At 40.5% G+C, this 15,784-nt stretch overlaps 1 protein-coding gene across 1 annotated transcript; it reads left to right on the top strand.

Annotated features, from left to right (window-relative positions):
- The first annotated feature begins 6,473 nt into the window (after positions 1-6,473).
- On the top strand, positions 6,474-7,524 carry LOC104115116 (dehydration-responsive element-binding protein 1B-like). The gene has a single exon (XM_009625693.4). The coding sequence runs from the start codon at positions 6,573-6,575 to the stop codon at positions 7,224-7,226; it is 654 nt and encodes a 217-aa protein (XP_009623988.1). The 5' UTR covers positions 6,474-6,572; the 3' UTR covers positions 7,227-7,524.
- Positions 7,525-15,784: the final 8,260 nt, after the last annotated feature.

Raw genomic sequence — 15,784 nt, 5'->3', positions numbered from 1 at the left:
CTATGCAATATTCAATAAACTTTCATTTATGTAATAGCAAGCATACTATATTTTGGAATAGACAAACAATTGAAAAAAATTGAATTAGAACCAATGCTACAAACCCATCATACTTTGTCACCACGACCGCAATGGTACAAACTCACCATACATAGTAGAATCAAGACACACGAATCTAACACAAGGATCATATCCCGACATATCCCAGCTGAAATGCGTGACCCCATCCAAACACGGGTCCATATGAAATACCTCAAGCCACATGCCCAAAATCCACAACTGCGTGCAATTCGACATCAAGTGCCCAAGGTACATGACCATAACCACGGAGGAATAAATAACACAATACCACAGTCCGGAAAGAACATAACCAAATGCGCAATCACTTCATTCAACACCCTTATACCCATCTCGCTCGAATTCCGTCATAAGGCCCAAATAGAACCACACCATGTGTGTGTATAACCAACGAATCACAACCCCTCGTAGCATGGAAGAGTAACACATAGAACATACCAGATACGAGTAAAATCAATTCTAACCAAATGGAACATCCCTCAATAATAGCAGTACAAAGTCAATAAATCCGACCCGGTATAGAATACACATCCTCCTTGGGTTACCAATAGGCCCCCAAATCTACTCTGGTCTTCCACAAATAGATAAATAACCCTCCGAAAGTCCACAATGACCTAATCATAACACATACCATCCTCTGGCTAACTTTGGCCACATTTTCATAGTCCACCACAATGAAACAATCTGCGTGTGAGGACTCCCAATATCCAAATCCATATAACATATGAATCACCATATCTGATCCCAACTCCATCGCCCGAATGTCTAACACATCCCTCAAACACAATCATCCCATGAGAAATACTTCTAAAATTCTTCCGTGCCTCATAGCAAAAATATGAATGTCAGCAGTCAATCAACCAGGCGAGTACCGCAAAACTAATGAAGCACCCGCAAGTCAACACACATTGCACCTTCTGAAATGCGCACCCTTCTGTGGAATTACCAAGTAGTCATAATATTCACCTAAATATCTGAAACTGCCCATGTTGTCTAAGAATTCATGCCCTTCCTTTCAAAACTAAACTGTGACCTTACACACGTAAATATTAATCCCTCACAACATACCACATCTTTCAAGAATATGAAAAGTACGAGAATCTCATAATCAACTCTGAGTCACAAGCAAACTACATGCTCAAGAGTACCACAAACGAGACACCCACTCTGAAAAGACCTTATATGAATCAAAAGTCATTTCCTTCCCCTTTCTGATACCAAAATATAAAATGCATAATGATATAGAAATATCGCGAGTCTCGACACCATCCAATGTAAATCTCATATCCTAGCTATATACAAATCCTGAAAAATTCTCATTGCTATATATAAATCTTGAATCCATTAGAACCTTCTCAAAAGTCATCCACTCGGCTCAAATCTCAGTTGCACCGACCAGGCGGGCCGAATGACATATGCCCCATCAGCACAACAACACCCAAAGAAGTAATCCACACCTTTAGGCAACCGAACAATTTCCTACTCCACGCACACTAGATCCTTCATGAATAACGAACTCAATCATCCCATGATTCCAATATACCCATAAAGTGTAGCATAACCCGTATCCAGAAATTTCTTTACTGGAGTCGTCCTCGATTCAACCTATACAAGTCATAACCGATTCACAAGTATGTCTCAGACCCAAACCAATGCAACACGTAACCATGCAGTCAAATCGTCGATAGCAGACTCCCCCACTTAGCTCAAAGCCATAGATCAAACACTCAATAACTCGCAATACCCATACTCTATTACTACCATAATACTGCAGGGATATTCAACTAAATCCTTCATAAGCTCACATAACACAAACCACATAGTACCTAAAATCATCTACTAAGCTCGCATACATCCACATGACGATCAAGTCAACTTTCTCAACCAAATTCAAATTCAAATTCAAATCTCAACACATATACCCCACTGGTAGAAAAAAAACTCTCCACACAATATTATAAGGATCACACTTCCATAGATTACCCCGCAAGAGATAACCCACCTACTTAGCCTCAAATTGGCATCTTGCTATACCCTTTTGCAGCCACGATTACTACGACATTACTTAATCTTCTTGAGTTTGAACTCACAACAAGACATTAAAATCCACTTCGTTCCACAATTATACTTCATGAAAGATCTTTTAACACACTCATAACTCGAGACTATACGTCACATCCAGACAGCAATCTAGTACCCATTAGTTCTTCTTACATCTCAAGCAAATTATTCTCGTCACAATCAAACTATATGGACACATCCTGCAGTAACTTCATACTCATCATATAGCTATCCACCCACTCATTGAGTAATAAATTCCACTCATAGGGATGCTACCAGACATATAAGTCCAAAAGCACGTGCTCATACAACCAAAATCCCCGTGCTCAAGCTACAGTCATAACTCGGCCACAAGTCCTCCAGACTGGCCCATCATCAGTACACAGAAATCACATCTCGCACCTCATCCATGGAATCACAAGCCGTCGATGTACAGTACATCTAATACCGAGCGCTCACAGGCTCACACGAATGCATGGAAGGAATTCAAAGAGTTACGCTTCAAGCTAAATCAATACCGCACGATAAGGAAAGAAAGATGGGAAGTTTATCCTAAATGCCTTGTAGCCTCTCAAAGATAGGTATGGACATCATCATCCTACCGATCCGCAAGACTCTATTAGATACTTGCTCATGACTTGTGGAACCTATGAACCTAAAGCTCTGATACCAACTTATCACGACCCAAAATTCAACTAGTCGTGATAGCACCTAACCCAACCCGTCAGGTAAGCCAATTAACAACTATCCAATTTAATGAGATTTATTAGTGCAGAAGTGTAGTATGAGTACAATTGACTCCATGTACTCAATAAGTAACAAACCTAACCTTAGGTTGAAAGTAGTGACGAGCTGGGACAAGGGTCAGGGTCCAACTCTAATAACCAGTAACAGTTCATAACAATATAATAAAGATGGTACAAGAAATAGCTAAGTTCGTTCTCAGTTACGGAAAATAGGCATGCTTTTCAAGTATAACAGTAACTCTCAAAATTTTCACCAAAAAAATCAAAGATATGTGTGAGTTTGAAAACTGTAATTTTTTCCAAAAACTTTCAACAACAGTTAAGAAGTCTGATTATCAGATGGCATGAGGAAAGTACATCTCTATGCCTACATGTCAATGTGTATGTGAATGTCATAAATGTCACAAAACTGTGTAACATGAGGGAATGCATCTCCATGCATGTGTGCCAAGTATACATGTAAATACAATGCACCACATTGATGCATTCATGTACCCACACTCTCAGAGTATTCCATCTCAGTGTCTCACACTCCCACTCATCACACTCAATCACTCAATACACTCGATCACTCAGCAATGTACGGTACCTGTTGCGGCGTGCAGCCCGATCCCATCATAAATCAATAGAACTTGCGCTCATTATAGGTGTGCAGACTTCGGAGGGGAGGATCCTGCCCAAACGGTAATATAACCTGTTGTGGCGTGCAACCCGATCCACATATAGCCCTAAGGCCTATTGCAGCGCGCAACCCGATCAATATGTAGCCATAAGGCTTGTTGCGGCGTGCAACCCAATCCACACATATATAGCCATAAGGCTTGTTGCAGCGTGCAACCCGATCCACATATTTCACATGCACGCACACACACATATATATATATATATATATATATATATATATATATATATATATATATATATTAAACACAAAGGGTTAGGGAAGCAGGTAATGTAGTACAATACAAATCAAACTCTTAAGTCCTGCAAGTACATAGACTAAGAGTCCTAATTGGGGTAAAGGTAGGTGGGGTGGGTTGGTGGCGATGGAGAATAGGATGGAGATGAGTTGAAAAAGAGTTTTGGAAAATGTTTTTTCTTCTTTTGAAATGGAAAATATTTTCCTCCAATTGAGTTCATGAGAAAAATATTTTTCAAAATATTTAAGGCAACCAAACATGAAAAAATTGAAAAATATTTTCATTCGTTCCAAACACACCCTAAATAATGAAAGAGTGGTTTGAATATATATTTCAAGTGAAATATTGGTTCATACTCACAATGTTTTTACTTTCAAAAACTTCCTAGTAAAGTTTATTTTCAAACCCACCTTCGGGCAGAGGCAGATCCAGAATTTGAAGGTTGTGGGTGCACTTCTCGATTCAGCCAAAAATTGCTTTGTATATAGGGTGCTCATTTATAATATATCACTATTTTTTTAAAGATATATACATGTATACATGAAATTTTTGCGAAAATTTACAGGTGCCGGTAACCTCTCTTTGTATAGCATAGGTCTGTCTCTGCCATCGGGTTCCACACACTATTTTTCAATTTTAAAATTCAACGAGGATACTTATCCAAACGCGGAAAGAAAACATAATTAGGCAATATTTAAGAAAATTTTACAGACTCCCAACAACAATAAGTAATTAACAGATATGACAACTAATTAATTATATTCCTAGCCGAAACCTATAATATTGGACCAAGAATCACGTTTTCACGGTTCGATTTCTAATTAACTATATCTAATATTTCACGAATAAATTGGGATCTCAATGATTCCTTTCCAGTCATAGAATAAAGCATGTATAAAGCAATCAACAATTTAGAAACAATAAAATATTGAAATAATATATTGAATATAATAGGTATATTGATATATACTACCACTAAGAATTGAAAAGTAAGAACAATAAGATAAAAAATATTACCAGAAAATACTTTTAAATATACATTAATATCTTAAGTGTATCCATGCCGTTGGAAATAAGATCAATATAACACCAACGAATTTGGAATTTAGCATGTATAATAACAATGGTATAATATATTAATTGGTATATATATTATACATGGAATAATTCTATTATATTACATATTTACTTATCCCTATTTAATTATATAATTAGTATAATAATGGTATAATTATAAAAAAATGTGGAATTGTACTTCAATGCATTTATATTTCAATTATTCTGAATTTGTCGCAAGAATATGATTTCCATGAGAATTGATTCTTAGTACATTGCATACATAATTAATATTTAATTATATAAAAAGTATAATAATGGATAATTTTATTAAATATTTATGGGATAATTCTAGCATGTTACATATTTAATTATACAAATAAGAATTGTATAATGTATATTACGTCTGTGTTTATGCATTTATTTATGGTATATTTACATAATAATTCTAGTATTTACATATTAGCATTATTTAATTATATAATGGCATAAGTATACTCAGTTTTTTCTCTTTTTTTTTCAAGTACAAATGGCAACAATTGAGGGGCAGAGGGGGAGAGAGAGAAATTAAAAACAAATTAATAAGAGAAAGAATGGATATGGGGTTTGTGGGTTTGTGGGTGGGGGTGGGGGAGGGGTTTGCAACAAAGTAGTATGTTAATAAGGATCAAAATTGATCCCTCAATTAGAGGGTCTCTATTTATTTTTAAAATCTACGGTAAAAAAATGTTTGAAACTTTGAAACATGCTATACTTATAAATGAATATGCTAGTTTTGGAATAAATAAGAAGTGATTTTATTTATGCTAATAATCTTAAATAAGTGACCTACAATGTAGAAATCTCTTTTTAATATTCAAACGTAGCCTAAGGAGTAAGGACTAAGAAGATTAATTGATTCAATATTCATGCTGACCTTTGACTTGACAGCTCCCGCGGCACATTGGCTACCGAAAGATAGTTCCCCTATTTCAAATTAGATGAGCTGCTTTCATTTTTATTGTGTTCCAAAATAAATGACATATTTTTAAATTTGGAAATAATTTAACTTTAAATTCTTCATTTTAGCCATTTTACCCTTAATGATAAGCTTTTATAATCACACAAAAGTCATAATCCCACAAAACTTACTCCGTAAACTTTTAAAACCATAAATTTCAAAAGTTTATTTTTTATTTTTTAAATTTCGTGCCGTGTCAAACTACTTTATCTAAATTGAAACGGATGGAATATACAGACTCGTGCTATATGAATTAGTAATTATAAAGTTTGTTAGTACCATATATCATTTTCAAATGTCAAGGATTGGTTACACAGTAGTAGGCCAAAGTAGTCCCTATTGTAGATTAGATATATTCGAAAAAGGAAGGAAGGAAGAAAGTAGAAAGGCTAACAAGTTGCCGCATCAGCAGAAACACACACGAGTTAGACACACTTAAGATTCGGAACTTTTCTGAATCCAATCCAGTTGTCCCATAAAACAGCTGGACTTAGGTTTTGACCCATTAAAGAATCCAGCCTGTCTCCTTATCACCCTCTAACTCCGCGTTTCAAACTTCTTTAGCTTCACTTATCATATCCTACTTCCACTATATATATGCAGAACCCACTTTTCACGAGCATTGACCAAATAGCAAAATACCTCAAGCTGAGACAACAGTCAATACTACTACTACTACTACTACTTTTTACTCTCTGAATATCAAGAATAATGGAAATGTGTCGAAGCTATTATTCGGACCCACTTGCTGATTCTTCATCACTGTCTGATAGTAGCAGCTCCTGTAATAGAGCTATCCGTTCTAATGAAGAAGTTATGTTAGCTTCGAATAACCCCAAGAAGCGAGCAGGGAGGAAGAAGTTTCGAGAAACTCGACACCCAGTATACAGGGGAGTGAGGAAGAGGAATTCAGGCAAGTGGGTTTCTGAAGTCAGAGAACCAAACAAGAAATCAAGAATATGGCTTGGCACTTTCCCTTCTGCAGAAATGGCGGCTAGAGCGCATGACGTGGCGGCTATTGCATTAAGGGGCCGTTCTGCTTGCTTGAACTTCGCAGACTCTGCTTGGAAGTTGCCTGTTCCTGCTTCCTCCGACGCCAAGAATATTCAGAAGGCGGCTGCCGAGGCCGCCGAGGCTTTCCGGTCATCGGAGGCCGAAAACATGCCGGAATACACAGGAGAAGATTCAAAGGAAGTGAACACTACTCCTGAAAATATGTTTTATATGGATGAGGAGGCGCTATTCTGCATGCCGGGATTACTTGCGAATATGGCAGAAGGATTAATGTTACCTCCACCTCAGTGTTCCCAAATTGGAGATGATCATATGGAGGCTGATATGCCTTTGTGGAGTTATTCAATTTAAATATAGTTCTGGTTATCACTTAGTACTTCTTTCGGAAATCTTCCCTATATATAATTACAGTTCCTTCAATTAAGATTTAGGAGACTTTAATTTGGTAAGTTTCGTACTCATGAATATTTGGATGGTACGGATGTATATAGGCGTTGTGATTTAGTATGATGTAGATAGTAGTACTCCTATGTTCTAGTGGTAGCTCTGGCTAAATGCAAAACATTGGCCTAGGCAGAAAAAAAAACATTAGCTTTGTGAATTTCAAGCCATTGTATTTGAATGAAAAAAGTGCGCGCAAGTTAACTTATCAGCTGTATCATCTGTCCGAGAATGCTCATTATACTTTGCCTTATTCGACTTAGATTTAGTAAACTCTAACTAATATTCTAGTATGTACTATTATTTACCCTTAAAATTGGATAACAATTAAACTTATAATGTGGTTCTAAGGATATGTGATTTCACTTAACACCAATTGATAAATATGAAAATTAATAACAGAAATAAACTATAAAGTAAAGCAAACCAGTGTTCGAATGGAACTCAGCCCTCAAGTTTGGATACCCTCGAACTGGTTAATGTAAGAACAATCAAAATATAACAAAATGATGAACAATAGAATAAACAAAAAAGAGAATTATATAGCTTTGATGTCTGTGAACAATGTGTCCTTACAAATGGTTAATACTCCCCTTTATATAGTAGAGGAATTCTACTTATGGTATAACTCTAGTTAGAGAAGAAAATCCCATGATTAGCTAATTAACCGTTCCTAATTTGATCTGTTCCGAGATTTTCGCCATGATCTTCGACCATTCGCGGATATTTCGCCTTTCCGTTATTATGTCATCTTCGATCTTGCTCGATGCCTGTCTTATTCGGTCTCGATCGCTGCTGGCCTCGATCTCGACAGGTACCTTGAATCACGAACTTAGTACTTTGTCCTCGTACCTTGGTCTGATCCACTATGGGGCCGAACTTCGATGCAGCTCCCTGGTCCCGGTCAGAAAGAAAAATTGGGTGGACTCAGTTTTAACCGTATACAGATAGTCCCCTAGGTTTTTGGAGTGTAATGACAAGAAACGAATTGAGCCTTCGATTTTTACCTCGACCTGCCATAAGGTCACCGTCGTGACGTAAGCGACGGAAGTGACCGAAATGTCCCGTCAGTACAGTTCCCCAAGTCATTAATGAGTGTTAGTTGGTGGTCGGCCACTAGTGCCTTTGAGCCGTCGCCGTGAATCTAATAAATAGACCCCTTCCTCATTGATTCAAACTTTACTTTCACTTCCTTCTAATTTCCAAAGCTTTCACATCTCTTAAGTTCTTCCTTTTTACAAATCTTCAGGTTTTGTTGTTAATCCTTCTCAAACACCAAGTCCTATTATCTTCTTCTCATTTAAACTTACACAAAAATGGCAAAAACATCGAAAATGGTACCACAAAAAAAAGCTGTTTAATCTTCCTAACAGGCCGGCGGGAAAACGCCGGTGGAACCCCGTCTTGAGGAATGCATTCTTGGGGGTGCGCGCTAAACTCTGATTTCATGATCGATAAAGCCTCGTCGATTCCTGGTCGATGCGAGCCAGTGTCAAGGTATATATGCTCAATAACTGAGGGATACCTTAAGCAGATAAAGAAAGACTGCAACCGGGAGAGCAAAGAGGTGGTGATCCCCACCCCCGAAGAAGACATCACCACCCATGTGGAAGGGTTTCTAAGTGTTTACACTTACCTTTTTCACATTGGGCCCACTCGATCCCGTCATCATTGATTTTTACCGTCAATATCGAATAACCCTAGGCCAAATCCATCCTTTCTTTTGGCGAATTATTATTCTGCTCTGATTCTTCGTGAGCAAAATCGAGGGGCTCCCTTTCACACTCGATCACCTTATCAGATTGTATAGCCCCCGCCTCTATCGAGGCGGGTTAATAAAACTCCAATGTCGGGCTACCAAAGTGCTGTTCTCGAGCATAAACGAGGATAAGGATCGAGGCTGGATGGGCCGGTTCGTTCGAGTGGGGACTTCCGACCTAATCCAAGCCGAGAAGATGCCATTTCCTGAGAAATGGAACATGAATTATAAGTACCGTCTCACTGTTAGCTTCCATGTATTATTTGTTCCTTTGTCTTTTCTCATCGATGTCTTTATCCATGATGTAGCGGTCGCTTGGATGCCCCATGCGATTCCCGACCTCGAGAGCTGGGTTCGGAACCTGGCCTCGACCTCTACATACGGCCAACGCTCATGGCGCGAATTATCAAATGGCCGATGGGAGGCCAAGACTCATGGTAAGCCCACTTTTTGTGTATTTGATGATTCAATTAAGATGCCCTTCTTCTACTTATTCCATTTTTCTCGTGTACAGACCTGGGCAAGGATGCGGTCATGAGGCCCCTATCTGGTGAGGAGGAGACATCGATCCTGGCACCGAAATTGGTGAAGGACAAAAAGAGAAAAAAGACCTTAACCTCCGAGGATTCAGAACCTAAGAAGAAAAAGGCTCGTAAGCCGAAGAAGAACATCATCCTTCTGACCGAAGACTCTATTCGGCGTCTAAGGGAGGAAGACAAAGAAGAGGAAGAAGATGACTTCAGGCTAGTGGCCCGAGTGGGAATGAGCACCGAGGCCCCAAAGACCACTGAATCGGTGAAGGCTACAGAGGCTCCATCTCGAGATCAGGGGATCTCGGGAAGAGACTTGGGCGAAGTCCCCGAGTCATCGAGGATTGAAGATGCCTCCCACCATAATGAGCCAACGGTGGGTACGACTGTAGGGAATGGTCTCGAGGCCCCTCGAGATGGAGAAAATACCCCAAGTGATCCACTTGGGGAAATAGAAATTGGAGGCTCCACGCTGCTCCCCTCGTTTTCTGAGGAGATGATTCAAGAGGCTCGGGCCTTGAAGACCCCCTCCATCGAAGGAGCCCGCGGAAGGGAGGACCCCTTCTGTGATTACTTTACTGGGGTCAAAGATGCTACCGGCCTAAGAGACTAGGAGGTCTAGAGGAAGGACTCGGGCGAGACATCGAGCCTTTTCAATGAAGCGCAGCAAGCTCTGAATTGGGTAAGCCTTAACTCCCTTTGTTGGTATTACCCTTGTGTTCATTTTTCTCTTCCTGTCTAACTTCTTTTCTTCTTTCTGCGTAGGCCTTAGCGCTTCATCGGGAAGCATTTTCTCGGTCTCGAGCTGAGCTGAGTCGGTACGAGGCCGACATTCAAAGGCTTACCGAGGAGAGGAATGCCCTCAACTTTCTCGGTGGGAAAAAAGAAGAAAAGATCAAGGACCTCCGAGCCGAGTTGGCCACAACGAACAAATATCAGACCGACCTGATCGAGCAGGTAATGAAAATCTTAAAAGCTCATGGGATCGATTTGGGAATGGTGGCTAACATTTCAATCTCACAGCTATAGTAGAAGGTTGAGAGGATCGAGCAATTCCGCGAGGAGGTCAACAAGATAAAGGTGGAGACCTTGGGGTAGAAAGAAAGTATGGACTGCTTTGCTGCTGAAAAAGAGGCTGCTCGAGCCCAATTGTCATCGGTCGAAAGTACGCTTCGAGGCATGAAGGAGAAGAGCTCAACTCAGGCAAAGAAAAAAGAGGAGCTCGAGGCTCGGTTGGCTTTCGAACTTGCAAAGGCCAACTTTGATGCCGAAAAGGCAAAGGCCGAGGCAGAGGCGATCGTAGCCATCTACCGGGCCGATGCTGAATCCGCTTAAGTCCAAGCGAGAGAGGTAGCCGAGACCACTCAAACTCGAGCACATTGGATTGCTGAACTCGCCAAATGCCAATCTCGGAGGGAAACCCTCGAGGAGATCCACGCTCTAGGTTTCAATCTTACTGACAAGATAATAAAAGCTAGAGAACATGAAGCCGATGCTGGAGCACTGGCCTCTTCCGATTATGATGATGATGATGGCAGCAAGAGCGGGTCCGAGAATGGGGAGGACCTCGATGGAGAAGAAGCTTCCCCTGAGGAAAATTAGGAATCTTGGGATTTTTCTTTTTTTGACTTTTTGTGCGAGGCCTGGTCGGTCCTTGTAAATATCTTCGTATATATATAAAAGATCTTTTTTCTTTTTGACTTGTCTTTATTCTATTTTCTACCTCGTAAAAATTCTATTTCATTCATGCCTTCATGCCTTATGGAGATTTTGCTCATAAGTTTGGGACTTTAGGCAACTATACCGAAGTCGGACTAGTATAGTCTTAATCGAGTGAGTACTTGCTTGAACTCAGAGTAGGGTGACCCTTAGGTTTTAATTGAGTGAGGATGATTTCTCGAACTCAGAAATGAAATGGCCCTTTAGGCTCTTGAATTAGGCCGATACGGCCAGAGTAAAAAGAATGGCGTTCTCCCCCTTTTCGGCTTGAAAAGTTTATTGTTTAATCATATAAAATCTGTTGTACCTTAATAAGGGATTTTCTCAAGAGTTCAAACGATTCCGTACCCATTTAGGGTTTTCAAGGGTCGATATTATCGAGACCCTTTATTTTGTAATGCCTTAGCATAAAATAAAGAATTTGTTCGAGAGTTCGAACGACTTTGTACCCATTAGGGTTTTCGAGGGTCGATATTATCGAGACCCTTAGTAATTCAGCCAAGGGTAGCCTTTTTAACCGGTTTATGAAAATATTTGAAGGCCTGTTTTATAACGGAAATCGGATGTCTCCGAACTGTATTAATTTGGCCGTAGCCTTTAGCTTGGGATTCGCCTTTTGGGCTTGTTTCCCTGTTATACTTCAAACTTGTTCGAAGTATCAGTCCCCGAGTGGGGTGGCCGTAGCCTATAAAATCGAGGGTTGCCTTTTTAAGGTCTTACGATATCGAGATTTTAGTAATTCGATCATGTCAATTTTTGGATGGCAGTCCCCGAGTGCGGGGTCAATTGTTCAAACTTTAGTTGTGACCGTCCCTTAAGCCAGTTTCCACAATAGATCACAAGCACGACATTGTAAAGTAAAAATTTCTCTAAGGCATGAAATATCTGGCAAGGAAAAATACTTTTTTCAATAGATTAACATGCGTACATGTTTGCCATTAGGGCTCGAGTAATCTACATGGGCATGGTTCGTTCAACCGTTTGACCCTTACAAAATTTACCTATCGAGACCGTATTGGCACGAAGTATTTTCCGTGTAACTATCTGAGGGTGATGCCCCCTAGTATTCGAGGTTGATTGAAAAGGAGCCTCAGATACTGTTGAATTGCTCTAAGTTTAGCACGAATAATGGTTGTCTCGTTAAAAACCTCACTGAAAAAACCCATTTGGGATAAAAACTGATCTAAGGGAAAAAGAGTGCAACACATGCTTTCAGACCTAAGGACTTTGTGTTTGAAGAATCCTTTGATGTCTTCGATTAAACACCTGCAAATGGTTAGTATAAAATATAAACGAAAGTGGAGAAGGTCGTACCTTAACAGTAATATCGTTTGAGGAGTGATATGTTCCAATTGTTTGGTAATTGTTTGTCGTTCATCATGCTAAGTTTGTAGGATCCCTTTCCGATGATATCGAGGACCTGACACGGTCCCTCCCAGTTCGGGCCAAGTTTTCCTTCGTTTGGGTCTCGAGTATTGAGTGTGACCTTCCTCAGAACCAAGTCCCCGATTTTAAAGTGTCGAAGATTGGCTCTTCGATTGTAGTACCTTTCGATCCGCTGCTTCTGTGCTGCCATTCAAACGAGGGCGGCTTCCCGTTTCTCATCTAGAAATTGGAGGCTTGTATTTATAGCCTTGTGATTTGACTCTTCCGTTGCATATCGAAACCTGATGCTGGCCGGGATCAGAGCTTCGGCACCATATACTAAAGAGAACGGTGTTGCCCCCGTACTGGATTTTGGTGTTGTTCGATACACCTAAAGGACTTCGGGCAATATTTCTCTCCATTTTCCCTTAGTGTCGTTCAATCTTTTCTTTAGATTTTGAATGATGGTCTTATTTTTTGATTCGGCCTGTTCGTTCCCACTAGGATGATATGGCGTTGACAGGATCCTTTTTATTTTGTGATCTTCAAGAAACTTTGTTACTTTGCTGCCGACGAATTGCTTTTCATTGTCGCATATGATCTCGGCAGGCATCCCAAATCAGCATATAATGTGGTCCCAGATGAAGTCTACGACTTCTTTCTCTCTACTTTTCTCGAAAGCCTGTGTTTCAACCCACTTAGAGAAATAGTCAGTCATAAACAAAATAAATTTAGCTTTACCTGGGGCCGATGGTAGAGGGCCGACGATATCCATTTCCCATTTCATGTATGGCCATGGGGATAAGACTAAGTGGAGTTGCTCTCCGGGTTGGTGAATCATCGGCGCATACCTTTGACATTTGTCATACTTTCGAACAAACTCTTTTGTATCCTTCTCCATATCAGCCCAATAATATCTTGCTCTGATGACTTTGTGAACCAATGTGCTGTCACCTGAATGATTTCCGCAGGTGCCCTCGTGGATTTCTCGTAGGACTTAGTTGGTATCTCCTAGTCCCTAACATATTGCCAATGGTCCATCGAACATCCTTCTATATAGTGTTCCATCTTCGGCAAATGTGAATCGTGTGGCCTTCGTACGTAGAGTCCTCAATTCCTTAGGATCCGATGGACGCTTTCCGTTCTTTAGGTAATCGATATATTTGTTCCTCCAATCCTAGGTCAGACTTGTGGAATTTATTTTGGTGTGGCCTTCTTTGATTACTGACCTTGAAAGTTGTATGACAGTCCCCGAGCTAATCTCGTCGTCTTTGACTGATGAGCCCAAATTAGCAAGGGCATCGGCCTCGCTGTTTTGTTCTCGAGGCACATGCTGTAGGGTCCATTCGTTAAACTGATGTAGAGTCACCTGTAATTTGTCCAAGTACCTCTGCATTCGATCTTCTTGAACCTCGAAAGTTCTGTTGACTTGGTTTACCACAAGCAGGGAGTCACATTTGGCCTCAATGACCTCTGCTCCCAAACCTTTAGCTATCTCGAGTCCTGCAATAATGGCCTCATACTCGGCCTCATTGTTAGTTAATTTAGAAGTTTTGATAGCTTGTCTAATTGTATTACTCGTGGGCGGCTTCAAAATGATGCCTAGCCCGGACCCCTTCACATTCGAAGCACCGTCTGTGAAGAGGGTCCACACCCCCGATGATGTACCCGACTTTAATAATAGTTCCTTTTCGACCTCGGGTACGAGGGCTGGCATAAAGTCGGCCACGAAGTCCGCTAAGATTTGAGACTTGATAGTCGTTCGGGGTCGATACTCGATATCGTACCCACTAATCTCGATGGCCCATTTGGGCAATCGGCCCGGAAGTTCGGGCTTATGCAAAATATTGCGAAGGGGATAAGTAGTCACCACACAGATCGGGTGACACTGAAAATATAGTTTTAATTTCCTAGAGGCTCTTATATGAGCAAGCACTAATTTTTCTAAGTGTGGGTATCAGGTCTCGGCCTCACCTAAAGTTCGACTAACATAGTAAACAGGAAATTGCGTACCTTGCTCTTCTCGAACTAGGACCCCACTTACCCCGATTTCCGAGACTGCTAAATACAAGTAGAGTTGCTCGTCCGTTTTCGGAGTATGATGCAGTGGCGGGCTCGAGAGGTACCGCTTTAATTCTTCCAATGCTTGTTGGCATTCCGGGGTCCATGTAAAACTATTCTTCTTTTTTAGCAGTGAGAAGAACCTGTGAATTCTATCTGAAGACCTCGAGATGAATCGGCCTAGGGCGTCTATGTGCCCTGTTAATCTTTGTATGGCCTTAACATTGTCCACAACTGTGATGTCTTCGATTGACTTGATCTTATCGGGGTTGATTTCGATCCCCCAATTTGATACCATAAAGCCGAGGAACTTCCCCTAGCTGACCCCGAATGCACATTTCTCCAGGTTGCGTTTCATGTAGTATTTCCTTAGTATATCTATGGTCTCCTACAAATGTGTCAAATGGTCCTCTGCTTGCAAGCACTTAACTAGCATATCGTCAATATAAACCTCTATTGATTTACCTATTTGTTCTTCGAACATTCGATTTACTAAGCGCTGATAAGTGGCACCGGTATTTTTTAGTCTAAACGGCATTACATTATAACAATAGGTTCCGTACTTAGTGATGAATGAAGTCTTTTCCTGATCCTTCAGGTTCATTTGTATTTTATTGCATCGGAGTAGGCATCGTGAAAACTAAGGATCTCGTGACCGGCCATGGAATCGATCATACGATCGATATTCGGCAAAGGAAAAGAGTCTTTAGGGCATGCTTTGTTTAAATCTTTATAGTCTACGCACATTCTAAGTTTATTTCCCCTTTAAGGACTACGACTGCGTTTGCTAACCATTCGGGATATTTTACTTCCCGAATGGATCCTATTTTGAGAAGTTTGGCTACCTCATCCTTGATAAATGCATGTTTTATCTCGGACTGGGGCCTTCTCTTTTGTTTTACCGGGCGAAACTTCAGGTCCAAGCTCAGTCGATGTGTAGTGATCTCTGGCGGGATCCCTGTCATATCTAGGTGGGACCAAGAAAAACAATCCAAATTATTGATAAGAAATTTAATGAGATTTTCCCTGAGCTC

This window comes from Nicotiana tomentosiformis, chromosome 3, assembly GCF_000390325.3.
Source record: "Nicotiana tomentosiformis chromosome 3, ASM39032v3, whole genome shotgun sequence".
In the NCBI taxonomy this organism is placed as follows: domain Eukaryota; kingdom Viridiplantae; phylum Streptophyta; class Magnoliopsida; order Solanales; family Solanaceae; genus Nicotiana; species Nicotiana tomentosiformis.
This window is presented reverse-complemented; position numbering and strand designations above follow the sequence as displayed.